The 27,227-nt window shown below is 41.5% G+C and overlaps 1 protein-coding gene across 1 annotated transcript in view; it reads left to right on the top strand.

Annotated features, from left to right (window-relative positions):
• tenm1 (teneurin transmembrane protein 1) overlaps nt 1-27,227 on the top strand; it is a 171,588-nt gene that overhangs the window by 62,184 nt on the left and 82,177 nt on the right. The window contains exon 6 of the mRNA XM_041047755.1: nt 21,739-21,912. Coding sequence (XP_040903689.1) covers nt 21,739-21,912 — 174 coding nt within the window. The remainder of the gene's footprint in view (nt 1-21,738; nt 21,913-27,227) is intronic.

Genomic DNA, 27,227 nt, shown 5'->3' with positions numbered 1-27,227 from the left:
CACATCCAGCCATTAAGCATCCAAGGTTGTTATGTGTAGCCGCACAAGAAGTTTCTGTTTTGTTTGGTCTAATTTTATTTAAAGAATCAACATTTTCAGAACAGATTGCTAGAGGAAATTTGGAGGTTTGTCAAGAGACTGCCTAATTAATTCAAAAAGGAATCAATAAAAAAACAAACAGCAATTTTTACACATACAGAATGTTGCAGACCTCAAAGGGTAAAATAATACAGCAACCAAAAAAAGAAAAAAGAAGAACAGGAAATAAAATCAATAGGGATAAAAGCAGAACTGCTGAAATTTTTACACTTTTACTTTGAAGGAGTTGCCTTTAAAAGCAGCAGGTAATGTTTTCCAAATGTGACCCTCTGTGGGATTATTCGAAAATTTAAATGAGCTGTCCTCGACCAAAGCACACAAAAAAGGTAATTATTCAGTGATGAACGCACGCATACAAAAAGCACTAACTCATTCACTGTGTCCCCTCTGTTTTTCTCTCTCACACACAAACACACACACACAGAGCTACATAAACTCACACGTTCATCTTATTGCTCTTCTACCTTTTCAAGCCAAGTTGTTTTTATTATATTAATTCATCCTGTTTTACTTTAGCTTATGACTTCTTTGTCTGCGCTTTTTGGAATGTTTGTATTTTATGTTTGTTTATGTTGTTTAATATTTAATTTAATATTTAATTTGTTTTAGAGTGAGGTCTTATTACTTAACTCCCTATTTTTATGTTGTTTTTATCACACCTCTGCAAATTTCATTACTACGGTTCATTACGATTATTTATATGTCTTTGGTTTTGTCTTCTTGTTTTGCTAATAAACCAGGCTAAACTAAAACTGAGAAAGTTCGACTCCATTGCAATTCAATATTTTTTTACTTACTTTTTACATTTATGGGATAAGTAAGTAACTTTAGTTACTAGTCATTTCACAGATTAGGATTTTACATAGAGAACATAGTGAGCCTATTGAATATGATGCACTGTTAAAGAATAAACTACTCAATGATATAACACTCACAGACATGATTTCCGATTCAGCCATGAAGTCAGATAGCTCCAGCTTTTATCACTGCTCCTAAGTTAAAAATAATTTGGATCTTTAAAATCAAGAAAGTTTTAAGAGTTGTGCCACACTCTGGAGGGTTATCAGCAGAGTTTGTCAAAGTCAAAAACTAAATTTATTCATTGATCCCCTCCGATTGCACCAATTCCCCGTTCCTCCCCAACCTTGGCCCGGCCCTCCACCCCAGCACAACATCTCCCCTCCGCCGCCCCTAGTGCAGATAACCCAACCCTCCACCCAGCCAGTTCATTTCCCTCCTGTGGTGGTGCTCAAGGTCACGCCGGAGCAGGCGGGGGTTTGCATTAATCACACATACACACACACACACACATACATACACGCGCAAGCACGCACACGCATGCACACATCACAGAGAAACGTCTCACACACACACACATACACGCTTACACTGGCGAATCCATGCAGATTAATCCCCAGGCTGAACCATGCTATTCCATTAATGTCTCGGCCCCAGTAATTAGTGCATTAGTGAGGAGTGTGAGTGATGACTTGGAGACGACATCACCTTTTAATTGGTGTCATGCTCCACTCCTGCTTGGCAATGATTGATCTTCATGTTGACATCACCATGGCAACTGCACCAAGACATATGGGATGTAAGCATAGATGATATGTTAGCCTGTAAATCAAAGATATTCAAATAGCAAGATTAAAGTGGTCATGGACTTAATGTCTTTGTCTAGGGGGAGAGGTTGAGACACAGGCCACCAGATGATTAGGTTCTCTCATTACATAATGATTCAGTAATTTTAATGAATTAGGGGAAAAAAAAACTCTCCCTCAGTAGTACTGCGCTTTCTCATCTTCATCAAATAACAGCCATGCTGACTTTTGCTGTATGCATTGATTTTGAGTCTGTCTCTCATTAAATCAGGTTCTTAATGAAGATTCATTCTTATTATCATAAATAATGTAATACAATACCAAATTAATTTATTCCATTTTCAAAATATGATAATGATTTTTACTTTATTCCAAATATAATCAGCTCCTCCTGGACTCTGCCAGGCTGTTGTTCTATCATTCATATTTACTGCTATTCTCAGTAAGGAACAACAGATTTCTAATTTTTTTTTTTCCAAGTTTAAAACCTACCACATGCTGAAAAACCTGAAGTGGGAGAATCAACAGAAACAATTGATTAATCATTTAAGTCAATTCAAAAAAATTAACAAATGAATGATTATTGTGTTAAGCAAGGACATTTTCGATAGATGATAATGGATAATGAAAATAGTTGTTAGTTGTTGTTAGCAGTCCTACATGCATGCTATAGTGTGTATTGTCTGTCAGTTCTATACTACAGATACTGCTGACTGAATCAGAACAACTGTGAAAAAAAAGACATATTCTTTTATAGTCATGCCAAGCCAGAGCTAAACATTTCAGAATATTGGAGACACTTCCCCCAGTGATGGAAAGTAACTGAGTACATTTATATTAGTTTATACTTCCACTCCTCTTTGTTTCAGAGGGAAATATTGTACTTTTTACTCCACTAAGTTTGACAGCTTTAGTTACTAGCTACTTGTAGGAGGAAGATTTTACACAATGGACAATATAACAAACTTTTGAAATACAATGCTAAATAATAAATCAGTGGTTTCCAAACATTCTGGCCTTTGATATCTTACAAAAAGCAGTAGTGTGTAGTCAGGTTCACATTTCATATGTTTATGAGCTATTAACACCTCCACCAAATTGTGATATTTTTCTCTAAACTTCTCATATGGTTTCATTGCAATAAATGTTCAAATGATCCCATATCTCACCAAAACTCCATGCAGAACTTTTACTTGTAATCAAATATTTATACACTGTTGTATTGGTATTTATACTTAAGTAAAGGATCCAAATACTTCTTCCACCTCTGCTCCCCCCTCCCTCTGTGTAAATCGCAGCTGTTACATTTGGCTGAATCTTCATCTTTTCTCATGATCCTCAGCCAAACTTTGCACTGCTTGCCGCAGTCATCCGTGGCTCAGCATTTAACAGAGCTAGTAACTGATCTCACATGCTAAGTGGAGGCACAGGATGACCAGTGTTTTGAATCAGCAAGGTCCTTGCAGCAGATCCTGAACACTCGATGTAGCTCTTAATAATTCACCAAACAGATTTGACAGTGATGATTTGTAGCAAATCCTCAGTTTTTTGACAGTTTGGAACCAACTCTTAATACCCACCTCATATTACTGTCAGTCCTTAAAGCTCTTTGTTCAAGTTAGGGGACTTGTTTATTGATTTGGGGAAAAGTAACCCGGAAAATAATGAGGCAATAATATTATGTCTCAAATTAAGGTTTCCAATTAGCACAACAATGGGAGGATGCATGATTGCAGAGATAATGCTGTGCCTAAATGATTGCAGCGTATGCCCCCTGTTGTGATTAGCTAAGGCAGTCCTCGTCTCTTTCTTTACTGCCCTCTCTCCCCTCCTCCCATACCCCCTGGTGTTGCAGGGGCTGTGAATAGCTTTGTTAATTTGTTTATCTCCCAACGTACCCCTCCCTCCTGCAGTCGTAGCTTGTTATTAAGCACAACACGGCCATCAGATATGAGGAGCAGGCATTATGATAGCAAACGGGGCATTTAAGGAGAGATAGAGGACAGATTAAGATTGCATTGCTAATCTTAAAGATTATTGCTGCTGACAACACTACCAGTAACTCATTTTCTATTTTAAACCTCATTTAAGTTCTGCCTCCATAAAACCAACTATTGCTCTATCATGCTGTCGAAAAAAAAAAAGCTAATTAGAGTATTTTCTGCATTAATGAATGTCTTGCTGTTTTAAACAGTTACAATCCTCAGTTGTTGAATCAAATATGAGGAGAGGGTGGGATGTGTCAGTTATGAAAGATAATCATCTCTATGGCAACAGGGAGAAGCTTCTGATGCAAGTGAAATGAGCAAGTCAGCAGCACCCTGCAATCAAATAATCACCTCCAAATCACATTTCAGTCACTTGCACACACACAGAGACACAGACAGTGCACACTTGAAGCTAAGATCTTCTTTATAGTTCTGTTGTGCAGTATGTGATGCTTCAGGGGACCTGGTGGTTCCATAAAGAGCCAAATGACTCGTTAGTGCCTTTAAGTTCATTACTTTCATGCTTTTTCTTTCAGTAAATCTACTTTCACAGTTTGATGGCAATTCAAGGCATCTGCTTTAAAAGATAGCCATTAATCACAGGGGTCAAACTCTGTACAGTCTCCAGCTGAACCCAAATAAAAAAATTAAACTAGTGTGTTTATTAGAACTACAATTAATGTTTACTTCAATTATCAATAAATCAACAGATTATTTTCATGATTTGGTTTGACACAGCCTGAGGCGATGCCTTCAAATGTCTTGTTTTCTCCAACAAACAGCCCAGCCAGTTTAAAAAGATTATAAAGCAAAACAGCAAACCCATTTTAGAAGCTGGAACCAGAAAATGTTTAGCAATTTTGAAAATGTCACCTTGGGCTCAATAATCCAAAAAAAATAATCTACAGAGCAATCAGTCATTTATGAAAATAATGGTCAGTAGCAGCCCTACTTACCAAATTTCAAACTGCGCCTGGTGGCTTGAACTAAATAAAGAGTTCTTTCAGTAAGTCGCTCCCTCTTGATCTGGATTTCTCCTCCAAACGTCCTAGCCGGCCTTGTCTGTCTCAAAGTGCCAAGCTGATTACTGCTTATCATGAATTAAGTGCCTCTTCTATTCTATGTTGTTGACACCCTGGCAAACAAGATTCACAAACATACAAATTACAACTGGGAGCTGAGGAGCACATTATGCATACCATACATTACACCAAGAGCACATTTACTCTGACACACATTTACATTTAACAACAATATGTTGTAAGTCATGCATGTTTCGTACAGGTGTTCAGACTATAAGGTGGAGACATTGGGGCATCAATATTAGCCTGGACTCCTTTGTTTGTTTGTTTGTTTGTTTTTATTATGTTAGCCCTCAATTTCCTGTCGTGCCCTTAAAAACAGGAACATTGAAGACATTAAGCCTTGTCTAACTCTAACAAACAATAAACCACAGCATGCAGACAGAAAGATTAAAAACCGAAATGCTAAAAAGAATGGCTACAATAAAATTAGCATTGTCAAATAATGTCAAATAGACTAAAGACTGCTGTTGCATTATTTTTGTGAGAGAGAAAATGTGTGACCACAGACGGCACAGACGTAACACTTTTGGAAACGTAACCGTTTTTCACTCCTTCAGCTGCTGCATCTGCTATCACATTCTGACAGTAAGAGGTTAGGGTGTAAACACTAGTGTTGCCATGTTTGCTGCAGCCTGCTGTCACTATTGCCGTGCTGATGTGAGCCAAACAGAGAGCACCTATTTGATATTGACAGTGATGGATGAACACGCCATTCATCATTAAGCACATTGTGAGGACGACACAAAAAGGTGTAATAATATTTAAAATGTCTTTGATGTGAAAAAGACTTTAAAAGACTATGAAGGAAGAGATTGGCTCACAACTAAGAAAAGATGTGACAGCAATGCGATTTAAAGAATTTAACAAATTCAAAATTTGAATTGAAAGCTTTTTTTTTCTAGAACACTATTAGTGCCTCAAAACTGCAGATGACCCTCGAAAGACCTATGTGTAGTACTTTTGTTTGCTCTGAAGTAATTGATGTAATAAATAAACATCAGCTGAAAATGTAAATAGGTAACTGAGTCATCCTCAATAGGATGCAAATGGCCTGCAACAAGGTTTGACTTGACTAAACCAAACGTGTGTCTAGCTAACTGCATCAATATTGCTTTTCAGTGACATCAAAGTTAAAGTTAGCTGGTTAGCAGGGAACCTCGGGATGGAAAAGAGAGACAGAAAAGGATGGGGAAGCATGCTTCTGTCAGAGGAGAGGTGGGTTGCTTGCTACATGTCATCATGGTATTTTAATCTGCTTAAAGGTGACTGTTAGGGGCCAAGCAGTCAAAGGACAAGAAGGCACAGGTTTATTAAAAAAAAAAATAGTTTGGTAACAAAAGACTTGTTTTGGTAACAAAACAAGTCTTAAACTCTAACTGACCTAACAAAATTAGACCAGGGGGACACATATATACTGGCTGATCAGACCATTAAACACAAGAAGGGGGAAAAAACATAGAAAGTAAACTGAACTCAGTAAACAGAAACAACGCCCCCCCATGCTGATGGTTCTATTTTTGAGACCCAAATGCAACCAGAAGCACAAGAAGCAATTTTAGACAGCAGAAAAGAGGGGAGAAAAAAATAAAACATTTAGATTTAATTACTTGTCAATACAGCTAAGAAAGCACTTCAAGTTTGAGAATGTGAGGGGGTGACGGAGGGGAGCTATTGTGATCCGGCGCTCAGTAGTTCATCATACTGGCTCACACAAATGCAGCTCATTTATGTTTCAGACATACTGGCTCTCAACTTGCATATCTAGCAGCTGCTATGTGAACTGGAGAGCCGTAGCTGATGAAAGTACCTGAAAAAAAAAAAAAAGGAGCTGATGCTTGCTCAAAAAGTTGCTAGATTTGTTGCTAAAGCTTGTTTTTGATATAAAAGTGCTAAAGGGCTCCGAAAAGTTGCCAAATCGAGTGACAAAGCTGTTAAGCTGTAAACACTGGGGAACAGAGCGGAGGCGTGTAGAGTTAATTGCGAATGTAGGCAAAGCAGTATGCACTTTTCGAAAAAGTCTTAATGTGATGGTATGTCCACTTTAGACATAATGTAAAATGTGAAAAACTTTGATACATTACCAGAATTATTCAACAAATGCAGCAGTAGTAAAGGAATTGTCTTGGTGACAGCTACTCATACATACAGACAATGAATCCTGTATCAGATTTAATTGTTTTGTCCTGGAGACAACACTGTAAAAAGTAAGATTCCTTACTCAGGCGATGGCAAAATAGCATTCCTGGCCGGCACAACCTCTGGTGGACATCTCTGACTGAGGCGCATGATGGAACTTTTGTCAGGCATAAGAGATGATGGCCTGGCTTGGTCTCAGGCTGGTAATATACCATCCTTCTTCAGCATCAGTGCTCCAGGCTCTCATCACTCTTCTCTGTTTAACGGCAAACACAGCAAACACAGAAACTTGAACAAAGAAACGTTCTTTGGTACAGGGCTGAGAAAGCATGAAAAATAGCTTTAGCTAAGGCCATCATTATCAAAGTCAAGGCCAATCCCTCTTACCAACTGCCTGTCAGGACTGATAGTACTGACTATTACGAACATTGCTACTTGAATCACTGAAAGTAGTTGTCATTGGCTGTACTGCCCTCACCACGCGCACCCTTACAAGGCATCTCCTGAATACCATGTCTGACTACTTTAACATCTACTTTGCGGACTTTAGAGTCTTTGCTAGGAATGGCGTTCACCACCACTCCTACAGGCCACTCATTTCTTTTGACTTGTGCATCTTTAAAAAGCACGACATCTCCTTCAGTCAGGTTCGGCTTCTCCTCATGCCACTTTTGCCTTGGTTGAAGTGACACCAGGAACTCTTGACGCCAGCGTTTCCAGAATACATCAGCCATAGCTTGGACTTGCTTCCACTGCTTCCTGTAGAGGTCTTTGAGGTCATACTCTCCTGGTGGTGGCAACACTGGCTCAGCTTTCTGTGTCAAGAGCATGGCAGGTGACAGGACAGTGGGCGCATCTGGATCAGAAGACACAGGAACCAGAGGTCTGGCATTTATAATGACCATGACTTCAGACATGAACGTAACCAGAACCTCATGAGTCAGGTGGGGTGTTTTTGCCTTAAGCAGTAGTGCAGGGTTAAAGATCCACCTGCTGCCTTGATCCTGAAGGTAAGTTGCCAGCTCAGGGTCTTCAGAGTTCATTCTTAACTCCTTGCACGCCCCCACAAAGTTTGTTCCTCGATCAGAACGGAAGAGACGAACAGGACCACGGACAGCGGTAAATCTTCTCAATGCATTTACAAAGCGTGAGGAGGACAGTGATTCAAGCACTTCAATATGCACTGCTCTTGTAACTAGGCAGGTAAAGATAACTGCCCAGCGCTTGTTCTCTGCAATGCCACCTCGGGTTCGTCTTGTGCTGATGATCCATGGGCCAAACACATCAACTCCTACATTTGTGAATGGAGGACCTTGTTCGAGTCGTTCAGCAGGTAAGTTCGACATTTTTTGTTCTTCCATTCTTCCTCTTAGCTTGTTACAGATTACACATTTCTGTATGATGTTTGACACCAGCCTTTTGCCTCCAATCAGCCACAGACCAGCAGAACGTACAGCACCTTCTGTCAGGTGCCTCCCCTGATGCGCCACCTGTTCATGGTAATGCCTCACCAATAAAGTAGCTACATGGTGTTTCTTGGGGACAATGATCGGGTGTTTCTCTTCCCAGGGAATGTCTGCCAAAGAGATGCGCCCTCCAACTCTCAGCAGGCCATCTGCATCCACAATTGGGTTCAGTTTTCTCAAATGACTAGACTTGGAGATGACATCACCCCTGGAAAGACATTTCACCTCTTCAGTAAACACGTCGTGTTGAACATTTCTGATGATTACCAGTCTTGCTTGTGTCGGAGCATCTATCTTGCTGTTCAGGCTTTTCGTGTGCACTCTGGCCTTGTGTATGAGCTTGGTGATAGCCTGACTAACATTGCTACTTGAATCACTGAAAGTAGTTGTCATTGGCTGTACTGCCCTCACCACGCGCACCCTTACAAGGCATCTTCTGAATACCATGTCTGACTACTTTAACATCTACTTTGCGGACTAGAGTCTTTGCTAGGAATGGCATCTTCTCCTTCAGTCAGGTTCGGCTTCTCCTCATGCCACTTTCGTCATGGCAGGTGACAGGACAGTGGGCGCATCTGGATCAGAAGACAAAGGAACCAGAGGTCTGGCATTTATAATGACCATGACTTCAGACATGAACGTAACCAGAACCTCATGAGTCAGGTGGGGTGTTTTTGCCTTAAGCAGCAGTGCATCCAATATTCTGCGAGCAACTCCTATCATCCGCTCCCACACTCCACCCATGTGTGAGGAGTGGGGAGGGTTAAAGATCCACCTGCTGCCTTGATCCTGAAGGTAAGTTGCCAGCTCAGGGTCTTCAGAGTTCATTCTTAACTCCTTGCACGCCCCCACAAAGTTTGTTCCTCGATCAGAACGGAAGAGACGAACAGGACCACGGACAGCGGTAAATCTTCTCAATGCATTGATTATCTTCCAGCTGGAGAAGCGTTCAAATCGGTGTGAACTAAGCTCACCTTCAAAGGATTTGGTTGCGAAAGCTGTGACCTGCTGTGCGCATATATCTACGTCTGCATCAGGTTCTATCAGCTCAAATGTCTCTGGGGGGGGACAGGAGTCTCTGGACAAGAAAGATGGACCTTTAAAACAGTTGGTTTCTTTCAACATAATGGCTGGCACTGAGCGGGTCCCGTGGTCTGCAGGGTTGTGCTCTGGGCTGACGAAGTGCCACTGTTCAGGGCTTGTGGACCTTCTCATGTGGGCAACTCTGTTGGCTATATATACATAGAATCTTCTGCTTGTGTTGTGAATGTAGCCCAAAACAATCCGACTGTCTGTGTAGAATGTGACCTTGTGGATGTCTATGTCCAGTTCATCAGTGATTAAGTCTGCCAATTCGGTGGCCAAGACAGCCGCACAAAGTTCTAAGCGTGGGATGGCGTGTGGAGGATGTGGAGCCAGCTTCGATTTGCCCATGACGAACCCGATATGAGTTATTCCCTCTGCGTCTGCTGTTTTCAGGTATGCCACTGCTGATATGGCCACAGTAGAAGCGTCAGAAAAGACACAGAGTTCTCTGTATCTTGTGGAGCACAGAGAAACAGGTATATATGGTCTGTCGATCTTAAGTTGTTCAAGTTCACACAGTGAGTCATTCCATAGTCTCCACTGTTCTTCCTTCAGTGCTGGCAGAGGACAAAAACCACACGGATCTGGTCTTTTTTCTGAGGGTGATAGACACCGAAGATTGGTAAATACCAGCATTCTTGGTGTGGCATTAGCACTGGAGCAGGCTCCGCTTGGTCTGAGTTGAACATGGCTTGCATGAATTTGAAGACGTGTTCCTTCATGGTGTGTTTCTTCTCCAGCATGCGGCGCAAGGACATGAGGCGGTTGATGGCGTGCTGTCTGTTGTTGGGTAAACGGGGCCTGAAAGGCAGGGGTGCTACCCAGCAGTTAGCTTCATCCATGTACACCTCTCTGTCCATGAGGTCCAGGAACAGCTCATCTTCAATGGACATCCCAACCTTATCATCATGATGTGTTCTTTGAAACACATTACTGCCCAAGCTGTCATTGTTGAGGCTGGCTGCAGAGACGCTTGGGAAGCTGTGGGGGGGGCTCCAAGCTGTCAATCTTTTCTTTTACAACTAAGCTGCTGGTGCATGGGCTGAGAATAGAGTGACGCCCACTCACCAACACACTGGTTCTGAAGACAGAGACATTGGTTGTTCTGTGCGCTCTTCCCAGGCAAACGTCACCGATGATCGCCCACCCAAGGTCCAGCCGCTGGGCAAACGGAGCGCTGTGAGGTCCATTACATTGTTCTCTTACTTTGTGCACCTGGATCAAATCTCGCCCGAGGAGGAGGAGGATGGATGCATCTGGGTCCAACGGTGGGATTTTGTCCGCCAGGTGCTCAAGATGAGGATAGTGTCTGGCTACCTCTGACGATGGTATTTCAGACCTCTCATCTGGTAGCATGTCACATTTAATCAAAGTAGGCAAGGGAATTTGTGTGCTGCCATCTAGTGATTCCACAATGAAATTGCTGACATGTCTTCCTGCAGTCTCGAACACCCCTGAACATGTCTTCAGGTTGTACGTTGGTCCCTCCCCTTTAATGTCGAATTGTAGTGTTAGTGACATCATGTGAGCGACCAGTGGTTTCTCCTCGGTGCAAGTGTAGTGACGTTAACTCAAAAAACTCATAGTCACTGATTTCACTCAATGGCGTAGCACCCTGATTCCTGTAGTTCTGTGCTTCACCGCTGTCCATGGTAGGCTGGCGCACTGGTGGATGTGAACTTGTGGATGACTTTGCATTGGGAGGTGAAGTTGTGACTGCATTTAATGAGCTGGTGGTTATTACACTCTGATAGGAGAGGTGACCTGGATATTGAACAGGATTTTGCACTGTAGTGCTCACATTGTGTATTTCATCTGGTTTCTAAGGCAGCATGTTTTTACTTAGCTGAAGTGGGTCCCCCTGCTCATATTCTTCAGCAGCTGCTTCTAGCAGCTCAGCTTCAGCCTGTGCAGCTGCTGCTGCCTTTTCCGTTCTCAGTTCATGCAAACTAGCTTGTAGTATAGCTTGTTGTTTTAGCATCTCTGCCTCTTTAGCTAATGCTAGCTCTGCACGTGTGGCTTCAGCTTTAGCTCGTGCTTTCAAAGCGAGGGAGCTGGCTACAGACAGTTTGCTGGTTCGTGAGCAGCTGGAAATTTGTGATCTTGTTTGTAGTTATTCAAAATCCACCTCTTATTTGCTCTGTGTAATGATGATGGCTTGCTTTTTCTTTCTACTCACAGAATGGAAGATTGTCGACCGTTGGAAGAGTCTGCCTTTTTACTATTCTGCCCCTGCTTGCGTGTGTTTGGCGTCCTCTAGCCTGTTACACCAGCTCGGCAGAGAAAGAAGCTGAGGTTTCTTTTCAAACTTTACTCAGGAATCACTATAAAACTAAATAAACATACAAATATGTGTCATCGTATCGTTTTATCTAAATACATTCTCATACAAACATAAAGTAGCATGTTTAGATTCATAGAAAAAAAGTCCGCTAGCTTAATGCTAACTTATATGGGAAATTGTATAGCGATGCTAGCGGTTAGCATGCACGGATTAGCGAATGTATTTTATACTGTAAACTCTGTTAATAAACAAAACATTCTCTAAATGCGGTGTTACAACATCGAAACAAAAATAATACTCACAGGCAAACGTTTTCTGGCCATTTAAAGTAGAATAAAAAGGATGGGAGTTTTCCTGCTGTCTGTCTGTCTGCCAACCTGTCATCTGAACCTCTCCCTGACTTCTTCTTGTCCGAACCAGCTACGGAAAAACTGAAGGCACCAATTAGCATTGCTACAAGAAAATCTCTGTTAAACTCAAACTCAAAACCATAACATCACACGAGGCGTTACTTAAGTCACAAACACACACTCTCATTCGTGTAAAACTGAAATACAACAGAAAAGCAACACAAATAAGTATCTTAAATAATAACTTAAACCACAGTACACTACGCAAAGTATAATGGGGCTAGCAAACAAACTCCTAAATTATACGCGTTAGCTAGTTCGTATGGTAGCTGCTAACATAAAATGCTAACAACACGATAAACATACCACTTAGAAAACTACACACACACACCATACTTACAGACTGTAGTGTTCCCAGGCTGAAGCGTGTGCAACCACTTTAAGCAACTTTATTAGCATGTCTCTGTGTTACTGACTTAACTTGTTGACTGAAGTAAGGGAGCGGAGCTGAGCGGCAAAGATGCGAGTTAGGATATTAACGAAAAGAGCGCTCACTCTGTCGCTGTTTACAAAAACCAAGAAAAGTACAGAACACTCACTCTGATACGATTTCCATGAACTAAAGGAAAATACATCTTTTTAAAAATACTTTTTAACACATTTAATTCATGAACTTAAAATTTTATTTTTAACCTCTAAAGACAGCACATTGGCATTAACAAAGTCATCATTTAATCTAAATAAATGAAATACATATTAAATAATATGTAACTTGTCACAAAACCCATGTGAAAAAACAATAGTTACATCAGAAACTGACAGCATTTTGCTACATATTTTTATAAAAACTAATTTTCCGTACAAGTAATTTCCCAATTCAGTAACTGTGGGCAAAGTAATGACAGAGTGAAAAGCTCCTTGGCCTAATTTTCCAGTGTAACAATATAAAAAGACTTTGAACAAATCCATGTGGAAGCAAAAGACATGCCCAAAATAAAAAAGATAGTCCATGTCTAAATTGGGGGAAAAAAAGCTCAAATGTGCTGATTCACTCTGCTGAAGATCTGCTACTTTCATTCACCCTGAACTGTTCCCTGCATGCATTCAGGCAGCACGATGTGCAGGCCATTGCACAGCATATTGTACTGTACTTTGAGGTGGTTGTACTGAGTGGGGGGAAAAAAATGCCTTAAGAACTGAACACTGAGTCACATCAGTTCCTGGAGCTATAGGTAGGTGGTATAGAAAACGAGTGCAGACAAAATGAGGAATACAAAACAGTCAGCAGTCGGTAATGGTAAATATGATTCATTAGCGAATTGCATCACTGTATAGTAACAATAACCTGGAGTGAAGAGACAGAGTAGTGGGGATTGCAGTCTGTTGTGATAGCAGGTGGTGGGCGGGAGGCCAGAGATTGTGTACAGAGGTAAAGTCAGAGGGTCGGCTGCGTTCCGGTGACGGCTGTCTGAATGAAGCTGTTGAGGTGCTGAGTTGGCCTGGTCCTAATGAAATGTTACCTTCTCCCAAAGGGAAGTTTTTTGAACAGGTGGTCGCCTGTTTGTCTGGGATCAGCTGCGCTCCCCTTCATTGTGCAGCTCTGTCAAGGAGGGCAACTGGCAACCAATTATCTACTCAGCAATGCTGAGTGGGTAAGATTGGCTGCTACAACTTGTTTCCAGTAGGGCCTGGGAACTAGAACCCTTTCTATTAGGAGTGTTCTTGCTCAGCACAGTTCAGTTGGGCACACAAACACTGTCACACACAATGACTCAATCACCGTACAGCAATGCTGCTGTGTTCTGTACTGTGTATAGGCTTTATCATCTTTGTCTCAACAGATATTTTTAATCTGTTGAATAATTAGAGCTCACACTTTGAGTCATTATGCGTGTCTGTTTTTGAATTTGTGCGTTTTAGAGTGTGTGTGTGTATATGTGTATAAAAGCTTATTATTTTTAGCTTCTGTTTTTCAAAAACAGGAAGAAAGAATCAGCTAGTTTATTAATGTTTACTTCAACTGTTACACCAGTTTTTTTAAAAGTCAATGATGCAAATATACTGGTTTCATATTAAAAATTACCATTTGCGATGTAATGTTTTACAGTTTTGTTGGTGTTTTATTTTCTTTGTTGTTTACAAATTTAGAATGACTCTGGTGCTCAACATGTTTGTGTTATTCTCCAGATTTTCCTCTTCTTCTTCTACTAATGGAAGCATTTTCTGAGCTTGTTTACTGCAAACTGTGGTGTTCAGTGGTCTTGTGGTCTTGTAGCATGGGAACAGAAATTTAAGGTGAAAATTGGTTTAAACTGTTCTGCTCCTTCACAAAACATTGTTATTTTTATTTTTTTTACTTATTTTTTTCTCTCTGGTGGAAATCGGTAAAAACATGAGCCCGACATACTGGTGTATCTGAGTCCAAATGTGTGTGTGTGTTAGCGTGTACATGTACAGGTGTGTGCGTGATTTTGCGATTGTGTGTGTGTGTGTGTGTGTGTGTGTGCAGTCCTCACCCCAGTTTCTTTCAGCCAGCTGCTTCATGCCTCATTGGGGTCTGTATTGATTGGTCCAGTTTCTCTTTGTTTTCGACCCTCTATTTTGGTCGTCTAACGCAGCTCTAAGAAACCCGCTGGCCTTTGCTAAAACTGCCCTAACAGCTACAGAAGCCTTTGGTAAAATTGCTTTAAATGGTTAGACAGACTCTGGTCAGAAAGCTCTGAATGGTGAGAGAGCCCTTTGGTAAAATGTCTTCAGAAGGTCAGAGAGGCTGCAATAAAATAGCCTCAATAGCTCGAATAGTTCACCGGGCAAGAACACGCTCACGCACATGCACACAGGCATGCACTGTAACTCACATTCACACAGTTTTTTCTTTATCATCCTCTCTATGACACTTGCGCAGGCACTCATGCGGTCACACACCCACGCGCTAACACACACAAGCATGCAGGGATTGAGCTGTATGTGACTGCGAGCGGCAGTTGTGAGTCTGCAGTGTTTTAGCTCTCAGTGGTGGTAGATGGTGGCTGCCGGAGGGAAATCTAACATGGCGCCGATTCCCCTTCTCATTTAACACTATTCTGTCTGTTGTAACATGACTCAGCTTTCAGAAAGGGGCCAGATCAGTAAGACAGTGAGTGGGAGATAGACAGAGAGAGTGGGGGACTCTGACAGAAAGAGAGAGGGGGCGTGATTAGAAATGAAAGAACAACGGAGAAATGCGTGAAGCAGAAAGCTGTGATCTGTTGGACTTGGTGTGCTGTCGCTGCCGTGACTAACTAGATGACAGTGACAGGGAGTTTTACTGGTAAATAAACACCAGGATATACAGCAAATCCCATCATTCAAGACTTGAGAAGTGTGTCACCACCTCCGCTCTCCCTTTATCCCTCTTTCCGTCATTTTATCCCTTTATCCAAACAGGACTTCCCATCCCAGATTAGCAAGGTCACACCGATGATGAGTCCTGAGGTTTATACCAGTCAAGAAATTGCGCACTAGGCTACGCTGCTGCTCACACACTTGCACACAAGCAAATGTCAGCAGACGCACACTCTTGCACGCAAACATACACACTTAAACAGTCATGACAGTGGTATTAGTAGCTTTCAAGGGCTTGGTGGAGGGGAGTAAGAAAAACACTTTAGCACCTCTTGTCTGTCAGAGTGGAGTAAGGGCCGACAGGCGAAAAGGGGGGAGGGCAGGGGAACCCTTAGGCTCTCAGAGACTACTCTAACGTTGACTTAGACATAGATTTGTTTTATTGGCTCTGAAGTCCCTCTCCTTCACTCTCCTTCACACTTGTTTTCCCCATTTGTCTCTCCTCCTTTCTGACTCCCCTCTCCCCCTCTCCCTCTGTCTTTTATCTCCCTCTGCCCTTCCTTCTCTCTCTGCCTTTCTTTCTCCCATCCCTCAGAAGTTTTGGCTTAGCTACAGGCTGACACAGCCATGCAGAACTTGGATGAGCAATTGCTTTTACTGTACATGCTAAACTACACACTAAATCGAATGACTGATGCTCTTGAAAGTGTTTGCTGCAAGGCAAAGCCAGCTGTAGTCTTTGGTTGTCAGATGGAATATAGTTGGCGGTTAGCTCTATGTGTATGAGCGAAAAGAACTTGGCAATCAGGCCTGGGTGTGTTTCCGCTTGTGCGAGAGTATTGATAAATCATTTTTAACTGACTGCAGTGCTACCTTGGCTGTAATGGTTATCGATAAGACAGTATATTCACCGTCAATCTCACCCATTGTGTCCAGCAGCCCAGCTCAGGACTGTTACAAACACCAGATAACTGCATGTAGTGTAACACAGGCATTAAACAGGAATACACACACACACACACACACACACACACACACACACACACACACACACACAATTTTCTCTCTCTATCTCCTACTCTTTCTCCCACCACAAGTGTGAAATCTAATCATCACTGGAGCCCACAATCATTTCTATCTAATCTGGAGACACACACATGCCTGACAACAACAATAGTAACAACTGCAGCAGCAACTGCAAGCTAGCATTATTCTTTCTACCAGCTCAAATAGCCTGCTTTTAAAACCTGGCTGTCTGGAAAGATGGGAGAGAATTTAGTGGTTCGGAGTTGCCATTTATTACAGTCACAATGAAGATATGCCATCCATACAGCTTTGCATTCCAGCTGTTAATGTACAGCAGCTGTAGGAAAGCAGTTGTTATCTCAGCAGCCTTGCTAACTTTATGCACAAATTCCCAGCAGCTTGGATTCTTCCGTTGTCTTTTTTCTCTCCATGGTAATCATGGTATTTTAAGTGAACCTGAAAACATACATATCAAGCGCCTCTTTCTCTTACTACTGAACTCTCTACTCTCGTCCCTACACCCAGCACTGTTCTCTTCAGCCTGCCACATCCTCCACGCACATCTCGACGGGGTAGCTGACAGCGAGGCTACAGTACAGAAACCCCTCACAGCAGAGCCATCCTATTACCTCTGGCAGTCATCTCACTGTCACACTGATCAATGGTTCATGTGCGCGAGGGCCTCGGCCTGTTAGCTCGCTGCACTGCTGCTCGCTGTCGCCACTGTTCTGCTGCTGCCGCTCGCGTTATAATGACTGGACTCACTCGGAGTCACTCTCTCTAATGTGTGACGGTTATGTCCGTTTTTTGTAAGAGAGCGAGAGAGAAAGATGGACGCTGAGCAAGAGATGGATAGACAGACAGGGGAAAAAGAGAGTGAGAGTGAAGGTTCATGCTGAGCACATGCTGCTTGCATAACTGACTGCATGCTGTGTCTAAGTGTGTGTCTGTGTGAGTGTGTATGTATGTGTCCACACATACGATGAAAAATGTATCAAATCCTGTAAGCAGTAGTGTTAAGAAGCTGGGGGGAACCTGTGACTGCTGAGGTACGTTTTACTACAGTACCTTCTCATTTTATATTTTTCTGTCAGTGATGTCCTAAATGTTCCTTAACGTGGAAACACAGCTCAAGTCGTATGCTGTTAACTGTAGCGTCCACAGTTGGATTTCACTGGAAGACCATTGTTGGTCTTTCTCTTCTAATTTCTTGTCCATCTCTATACAATCACCTGAACACCTGACAAAGAAAGATTAAAGAGAAGAGAAAAATGAAACAACAAACAAAATTTCCTTGGTAATTAGATGATATCCTCCTACTATATGTTTATGTTACCACCATCAGGTTTAATCATTTCAGCGTCGATTCTGGGAAATCATGCCATTTCTATCATTTTGGCATAGCAGATGGCTCTAAATACTAAACACCCATGAGCCTCAGCTGCCATTGCTATGGGGAAAAAGAAGCCAGTCAGTGGGAAGAATCAGAGCTGTAGCAAATTCAGAACATTTTGTTGTTGAAATTGGGAACAAAATCCTGTGTTTGAATCGATCTAACTTTAACCCTGAATGTAACAGAAAATTAATTATAACACTTTGACATGTTAAGCTAACCAGCTGCTGGCCGTAGCTTCATATTTACAATGCAGACATGAGAGCAGTATCAATCTTCTCATCTAACTCCTGCCCAGAAAGTGAGTAGACATATTTTCCAAAATGTTAAAACAATTGCTTTTCACTTTGGAGGTTTTTATTAAGCATAAGCTTCAGTCTCTGCTCACCATAAGCAGTGCACACAACAGAATCTTAAACTTGTTCTTTACTTAGATGCTATTTGGAGCGAAGCAGGATTGCCCTCTGGGCAAATTGTGCAAATGCCCCAGACATCAGGGGTCCCTAAGGGCCAGAATGTTCCACATTGTTTCTTCATTTGGCAGTATGCACTATTGAAGCTAAATTAAAAAAACTGACACGACTGAAGATGGTGCCAGCATTTTTACCTAATCTTTTGGCCTTGTCTTATGTAGTTTTATGTCAAAATTAGTTTTATTAGTTAAACAAAATCAATTTGAATCAAATTGCCAAAACCTGGAATACAGTAAATTTGAGGTAGGATAGTAATCCAGTGTAGAAATACTGGTTAGTCACTGGGACTCTGGCCAAAATGGGTTGGAGTAATGTGTCTATGTGGTATCAACAGGCACATTACAAATCAAATGCAATGTGGCCCAGGGCCTTTTATCAGACCAGATATATACAAACACAGCTGCTCATCTGACAAAACAAACTCAGGATCTTTTTCTGGAGCCTATGACAACAACATATCTCCATGACAACAAAGCAAACTCCATCTGTCTATCAGAAAAAAGCTAGTAAGTCGACCTTGAGTTGGGATTATTTTGTCAAACCATGTTTCTAAGGTCAAGAATGAACCTTCAGCCGTCGCACATCTTTTGCACTGATTCAAGCAGGAGAGTTTCATGCCCATCAAAACCATGGAAATGCTCCAGTTCTCAGTCAAATGCAGCAAATGAATGGATCTGCAGAATCCCCGTCATCCCACATCAGTCCCACTTTTACTGTATCTCCAAATATAAACCTAAATTAAAGCCCTAGTCCTGTCCTTGCCTGTGGCTCCAAAAGTAGTTTTTAAATACCCAGAATCAACATGGTCAAGTGAATAACAACAAACATGTCCTCATGAGTCTTAAGATTACTGTGAGTACATCAGGTCCTCTAAATACAAGAGCACACACACAAACTCCAACTCTCCACCACCATCCTCTCCTCATCACGTTCCCAGGTCCTTATCCACCCTCGCTTCAGTGTATGTGTGTGTGTCCGTGTGTGCACTCTATGACTCTAGATGCTAAGTGTTCTAGCAAAAGGTCAACAGCCATAAAACAAGAGAGTGCAAGAGACGGCGAGCGAGAGAGAGGCTGATGAGCAGGAGCAGGAGGCGTAGGGTCTGAGGGGCTTTTGAGGAGGGAAGGAATGGTGAAGAGGAGACGATAGGAGAGCCTGTGAGGACTGTCGCTGCAGAGTCATTACTAGAGTGGGTAACACTTGGCTAACGGAGGTGTGGGGGGCACCGGAGTACAAGGAGAGAAAGAAAAGCAATTCAGTTGAGAGGAAGTGAGGAGAGAATGAGCATAAGAGATTGAATGGTGAAAATGCAAAATGTATCAGTTTGGGAATAACTTGTTATCCCTCACTGAGCACTCTTACAGACTAATTTATGAAACTATGATAGGTTGTTCCACTCCGCTGCATAATATAATGCAGTACAAACAGAGATGATGCATACAAACCAACATTTGTAGGTGCAACACTATATTTCATGTTTAATTCTAATAGAGGAGAGTTGATAATGGGTCATATTTTAAAGCAAATCTCTGCTGTATTGTCTCTAAATCTGTCATTGTTAAATGAAATGTGATTCTGACTATCATCAGTATGTTTCTCTGCCAGTTTCTCTCTACCTGCTTGTTTTTTTTTTTCTTCCCACCTGTCTGCTAAAGATGCAGTACTTACAGTACCAGACAACCAGAAGGGATTTTGCTGGAAACTAAACCCATGAAATTGAATGTACAAGGCAGATCATTTGGGTTACTGTTTGTCATACTTTTTCTTTTTTTTTTCCCTCAGCATCAGAATGAGTCATCACAACTAATTTCACAGCAACGCGTTAATGAGAAAATCCCCCACACTGCATCTTTCAAAATGAAAATAAGAAAACTACAGTGAAGAAAGAAAAAAAAATTAAAATGAGTGACTCGTACTTGCACTGATGTGAAGAATCTGCACGTGTCCGTGTCTGGTCTCGTCATAGGCTGACAGTTCAATTAGTCTGAATTAAATGATGCACAACGTCTCCCTCGTGGCCCTAGTAATCGTCAGTGTTCTGCTTTGAAGAACTCATATTGTGCATGAGTAGAAAGCTAAACCAACAGTGGCTAGGGATAGTCAGAAGTTGAAATGTTGAAATGTATGATTTTCTGATCCCCATAGATGCCAGAGTGGAGCATGGGACCAAATTGGCTTCAACTCTCAGAGCTCATCACAGATTTACTGTATTTTTCAGAGAAAATAGTCCTTTTTTTCCGTGCTTCTGCAATGGAAAGTGACTGCAAATGGCTTTGAACTATCTGGAGTTTTAATTAGGCATTCCTCATCAGCTGGGGATCGAGTGTGGGAGAGCGTGTTGGCGTGTGGGTGTGTCTATGCATGCATACATGAAAATAGCAGGTACACTAATGCACTTGTGTGAGCATTCTGTACCTGTGTGATTGTGCTGGTCATGCTGTATAATTGTGGATCTGTTTTTCTAAGCAGCCATTTTGTGCAAGAGCGTGTCAAGTGCTTTTTCTGGGTGTCGGCAATCAGCAGACAGAAGACAGACAGTGGAGATGTTTGAAGTCGTTAGAAGTTCCTTACCTTGATCTGCATGCAGCAGCCATCCTCTAACTGCCACCAGCGCATAGTAACTTTGTGATTTGAGTCTTTGCTTTTGTTTGATGTGTTCGGATGTGTCAGAGGAGAAAAAACCCGCAATGATTTGTTTCATTTGCTTTGTTCTCCTTATCAGCAAAGAGACATTACCTTTTTAGATTCTTTAAAGTTAAAAAAAAAAAAAAACTAAAGCAGTGCTGGAGTACAATCTCACATGAATGGAAACTGATGATTGGTCAAAGCAAGGTGAATGTTTTACTGAACATTTTATTGACAGTCTTGCAAGACACTAATTAATTTCCTTAATGGGCAGGTGTTAGTTGTTTTTATTTAACAGCATGTTGGATTGTTGTCCTAGTAAACAGTTTTATGAGTGGGAGGGGGACTCCAGCATCCTCCCATACCCTTTGTTGTTTAAAAGGCCCATATGGATTGTGAATCGGCAGCAGCTTTCAAAGCATCATTAGTCATGCATAAAAGACTGTGTTAGCGCTTTAATACCAGCCCTGGGCTCAGGCTCTGAAGATCTGCCTTAATTGCCCACCTCTGCCACGTTTGGTGTTCATGTGCGCATGTGTACGTGCACATACTGGATGTGTGTGTGTGTGTGTGAGAGAGAGAGAGTTTATGCGTGCATGTGTTCTAATTGTCCATTGTCTTGCCGGGCACTAATAAGCACATAAACTGACTGAGAGATGGGCATTAAAGAAGATTCAGAGACACCCCTCTGCATGCCTTGAATAATGATCTTTTCTATCTGCTTTTCGTCTCCCTTTGGCTGTCACTGTGCGTCTGTGTGTGCGTCTGTGTGTGTGTGTGTGTGTGTGTGTGCGTGCAGCGGTCCACCTGTTAGGTCTGACCTGGCATCTGCGGCACGGTGAGAGCCAGCTGTATGAGAACGGCCTGAGCTCGGCGGACCATCAACAGGAGGACCGCAGCAAAACCAGGCCTACCAGCTCCATCCACCTGCTGGACACACTCAACCCTGAAAACACACACGCTGGTGACAGAGGTGGGTTCATACACACACACAGTATTGCGCCACAATAACAGATGTTCTGCACTCAACTATTGACAGGATTTGCCCATCAGTAACAACAAAACAAATGTAATACAACAATTTGTAATTTAGTAAATTTCAAATGTATTGAATGAACCCTGGCTTAAAGTATTTCACTTCATTTAAACAGGGCTGCTTTTATTTTGCATTTTCATGACATTTTAACAAGCGATAGGGAAAATGTGCAGTTAAACCAGGGGTGTTTCATAAAGATTATTATTTAAGCCAGTTTTATTTCAGTAAGTCAGGCTTATTGTCAGGAAATTCAATTTCATAAAGGTCTAAATAAGTCTGATCCAAGTTACCATGGAAACGTATCCCTCCAGACTAGCCCGGTCCTGGTTTTCAGGCAGAACATGAGTCAATTTGTTGTACATATGAAATTTATCACATTTTGACATGGGCTGCACTTTTTTTTTTTTTTTTTACATGGTCTGTGCTTTATTGAAATCTGAGGCCATATCTTTCTCAGTCTTAAAGGGGAACTCCACCAATTTTACATATCAAAGCATCAAAGTGTGTTCACAGATGTTGGGGAGGACTACTGCACACAAAAAGTCCTCTGGAGCCACATAACTTCCTTGTAGACAAGTGAGGAGAGCTTCACAAAACCAAAAAATAAGTTGCTGCAAATAATGTTTCTCGAGGCAGTGTCGATTGGAGCTGAAGACTACAGGCTTGAAAATGAAAAAAATCTGGGGGTGTAGAGATAGAGAGACTTGTGATTGCCAGACCTCTGTAGCCTGCTCCTCATCTCTGCCTTATTCTAGCAGCTCGTGGCTGCATTAACCATAAAAGCGAAAACACACATGAATCTCCAACCAACTGTTGCATTGTGGGTAATGTCGGTTCCAGGCTTTGACAAGGAACGAGGATGTGTTGAATAAAAAAGATGATGTCTCTAGTTCTGTTGCATCTACACAGTATCCCAGTCAACATATGTGTTTTAAATGTCCTGCATTTACAATAAAGTCAATAAATAACTTTACAATAGAAAGTTCACACTTGTAACTCTGGACTTGAACCCAAGGTGTAATGCACTTGCAAGCAAAGCACTGCAGCAGCATGAGAAAGGATTTTTTGAGCATAGAGCAAGTGTGAACTCACCAGTGGGAAGAAGTTCTTTTGCTTTGCTTATGGTAATGATTTTATTTATTTAATATCATGTATGTAATAGTTTACTCTCCATATCATATATTTAATATGTGCGGCTCAGTGGTATGTGAACATTTGATGTCAAACGTCTGCCTTTCAAGGTCATAAAATATACCAGACATGATTTAGTCTGTTCACATTGCCGACAAGTAGGCGTGTAGTGTGGGCCAAGTCTATACATGCACACAGAGAGAAAGGTCAGCTCAAATACATACACGAATATACACGTGAAGACGGGGTATATATGAATCTCATTCCTATACCTTCCTTAGAATATTCATCTCACTGTTTTGCTGTTTTTCTCTTTCAGCTCATTTTATGAAATATAAAGCAAGGACAGGACTCTCAGTCATTTTTGCCACAGGATTTCATGGAAGCACAGTTAATAGAATAGAAGCAAGACGAGAAAATCCTTTTCAAATGTAAATACAAGCATTTGTATACCATATGATTGGAACATGCTGAGACTCACTATATATCTATTGATACGAATTCCAAACATTTTCTACTGCATTAGAATCCTGACTCGCACACGTAACACACTTAAATGTTCGAATACGGTAGAGAGACATCAGTGCATAGATCAGCCTTGAACTGATTACTCATTTATTAGAAAGGCAAGGTAATTGGTTAATCATGTTCCCTCTTAGCTAGTACGTGACTAGAATAGCCTTTCTCCATTCAGCTGTCTTTCAACTAGCCAGAGGAATTACTAACACCAATTTAACCCCATGATATGGGACATTAATTGTGAGTGTTCCAGGTCATGAAGTCAGGCAGGACACAGCAACCTTCATGCTTAGTCTGACTCTGATGAATATTACATTGGATGCTGTTCGAGCCCATGTTCAGCACTTATACGGAGAATGTGTGAGCCAAACTGCAACCCGCTGCAATTTAGGCAACCTGGGACATCCCTAAAGCAACTGTTCTTGATGAATCCTCACATTCTGCAGATTAACACTCTCATCAGTAGCTAAATCCTCCAATAGAGCACGCAGGGGTCATGGAATTCACTTCCAAGTGTTGCGTCACAACAATCCATTGTTTCAACTGCTATTGCTTTTATATGCTTGATGAAAGCTGGGAAATCAAAATGGGCAAAGCTAAGCCGTTGATGCAGGGGGCTCAGATTAATAAAATTGGCACGGTGGAGGTGGTCCCCGGGCAGGGGAGGGCCAGAGAGATTAGAGATTAGGCTGTAATCCAGTGTGGCAGATTATCACGCTCATCCTGCTGTACCCATCACCTCTCACACCAAGAGACCACACAATCCCCTAGATTACACAGCGAAGGATGGTGAGAGGAGGCTGCAGGGAGCGGAAAGGATAAAAACATGACACGGTAGGGAGAGAGAAGAGTGAGTGATGGGAGGAGAGAAGAGTGATTGATGGATACCAGTCTCCTTGAGATATCCAACATAAAAGGGAATATCTCGAATGTCTCAGTGCTGACACTAAAAGAAATTTTTCAAGAAAGAGCATATTAGCCAATTTCATGACTTTTGTCTGTAAAACAAAGAACTAAGCAGGGAAAGTGTTCTTCTTTTCTTTCGGAGTAAATGATTTTATTTTTGATTCACTGCTACAAAGATAGGTGAGGCACCTGATTGCAGGATAGCTATCAGTTTCTGCTTGTTTTGATATAAACTGATGACACAGTAGGGAGAGATGAAACAAGCTCGGTGGAATGATTGGAAGGTAGTAATCTTCTTGTATTCTTGTTCATGTATTTTTAGTGTTGTTGATTTTACGTCAGCTTCAATGCCATAAAGATAGGCTCTGTGTTTGTTAGCTCAGCACCGAAACCAGGATCTGGAGCAGCAGAATTCTAATCTACCTTACGAGGCAGCCTGCAGCACGGCGCTAGATACTAATTGACATGTTGTGTCATCTGCGTAAGGCTAGTGTCTTGTCAAGCTGCGTGTGCTGTGTTTTATGTTCTTCATGCTATCTCTCCTGCAGTTTCAAGAGATCACCAGGAGCCCTTCTTAGTCCTCCACACATAAAAGCCCCTCTAATTAGTGCTACATTAATTGCCACTCACCCCATGATAATCAACCTCGGGCTGACGTGCACACACTAACACTCCATCTTTCCCTTCTCTTTTCTTTATATCTATATTAGACATGCATGCCTATGAGCATGTGAATACTCCCACACACACACACACACACACACACACACACACACACACACACACACACACGCACATAGAAATTCCTCTGGTGCAGATGAAAGTAGAAGTGCCCAGAGATGAAATTTTCTGTCAGTGGATTCCCTGCGTTAATGAAGTACATCAGAGTTTGGGAATAATATTTCACTCAACGTGGAACGTCGGATATATTAAGGATATGAAGTGATACAAACTGACATACAGTAGAGCGGCATATTGCCTCATTATAATGCGAAGATGATGAAATGCGGAGCTTGTGGAATGCCATCTGAGCCTATGCGATGATTGTATAAACCACTGTATGAAAGGAGAGTTAGTGGTGAATTGTTTTCACTCTATCTGATGGTGTGGTTAGAAATGGTGAGTAGATGGATGGAATGTGACACAGACAGAGAAGAGGGCTCTTAAAGAGCACATCAATATTCTAGACTGCGTGCAGAGAGAGTGGAGGGGAGAGAGGCCGGGCAGTGTGTGTGTGTGCAGAAGTGTAAGAAAGTGTGCATGTTCTATGTATGTATGTGAGCAAACGAGATGTGTGTGTGTATGTATGAGTGAATGTGCGTGGGGGAGATGAGTGTTCGAGTGTGTTTGTGCTTGTGCTTGTGCATGTGTGCAAATGCTGATGGACTGGTCCCTGTTACACTGGTCTCATTGATTTTCTCACGCTGGGATACAGTCTCAGGATGCAACACATGCGCACACACACCCACATACACACTGACACACGCAGAGAGAGTATAGATCATTTAGTGAACCCCCTGCTTGAGCTCCTCAACTTGAGAAAGCCTAACAGCAGCAACATGTCTGTCTGTCTGTCTGTTATCCAGGCTGCATTCAAAGCATCTCATCCAAATATTGCAGAAGAAATGAAACATAATTCCAAGCTGCACTTCATATTTACAGTGTAGATGGCACATTTTATCAAGGCAGAGGGCTTTGTAGTACTGCCTCTTGACATTTGAGAGAAGCAGATTGATGTCATAGGCACTCACATCAAAGTCAAAAAAAAAAAAAAAAAATCAAAGTTAATTTTCTTCTTCTTGGTAAACAGAGTAGATTTTTTTTTTAATTAAAATAAAATCCTTTCACCATATTTTGGCCAAAGGGGTCTAAACAGGATTTTTGCTGGAGTATATCCATTTTATTCAGCTTTTTTTTATTCCACTATCCTGACAGTCTGATGTATTCATAGGTTCTTGATACATTTTGCAAGATTTTAAAGGCATGACTTTGAATTTTAATTGGGCCTTTTTAATATTGTTGCATTGGTAATTTTACTTAATTTTACTGAAAACTAGTGGTTCCAAACCTGTAGGTCAAGAACCTCCCCTGAATACTTCATGCCTTTTAAAAAAAAATCTTTCAAATGCAACAGTCATAAAAAGGAAAATTCACTCTTTGGTCAAAAGCATCATGTTAGTTGCAATGAGGGTTCAAAAGTAGATGCTAATTTTACTGAAGGAATCACTTGCTAAAAAGGTTGCTAAAATTTGAAATATCAAATAAAAAAAATTAAAATGAACAGACACATCTTTAGTCTTTTTTTAAGAAGAATGTAACACTCAAAGTCCTGCTTCTTTGTGGTCTGATCAGATTTGATAGCGACCTGACAACCATCAAACCTGCATCAGTTTCTGATTCCAGAGTTGCTAAATTCTCCTTGGTGCATGGACGTATGTGACAGCTTTTTGTAGATGAGGCCTGCCCATTTCAAACCAGTGAAAAAAAGCACAGAGTAAAAAATAAAAGAAATGTAAAAATCTGGAAATCTCTTATGTGAAACCAAAACTGTTCTACTTTTGGAATGTAAAAGTGATCCCATCACTCGTAGAAAGATGCTGATTGAGAAAGTTTTCAGGGCCTTCAAGTAAAAAAAAAAAAAATCAAAGTACTTCCTGCTCAGTTTTTGGGGTACGAGAAATATGAACTAAAAAACA

The sequence above is a fragment of the Toxotes jaculatrix genome, chromosome 10, assembly GCF_017976425.1.
Source record: "Toxotes jaculatrix isolate fToxJac2 chromosome 10, fToxJac2.pri, whole genome shotgun sequence".
Taxonomy (NCBI): Eukaryota; Metazoa; Chordata; class Actinopteri; family Toxotidae; genus Toxotes; species Toxotes jaculatrix.
The sequence above is the reverse complement of the archived record's forward strand: the minus strand, read 5'-3'. Positions and strand labels throughout refer to the sequence as shown.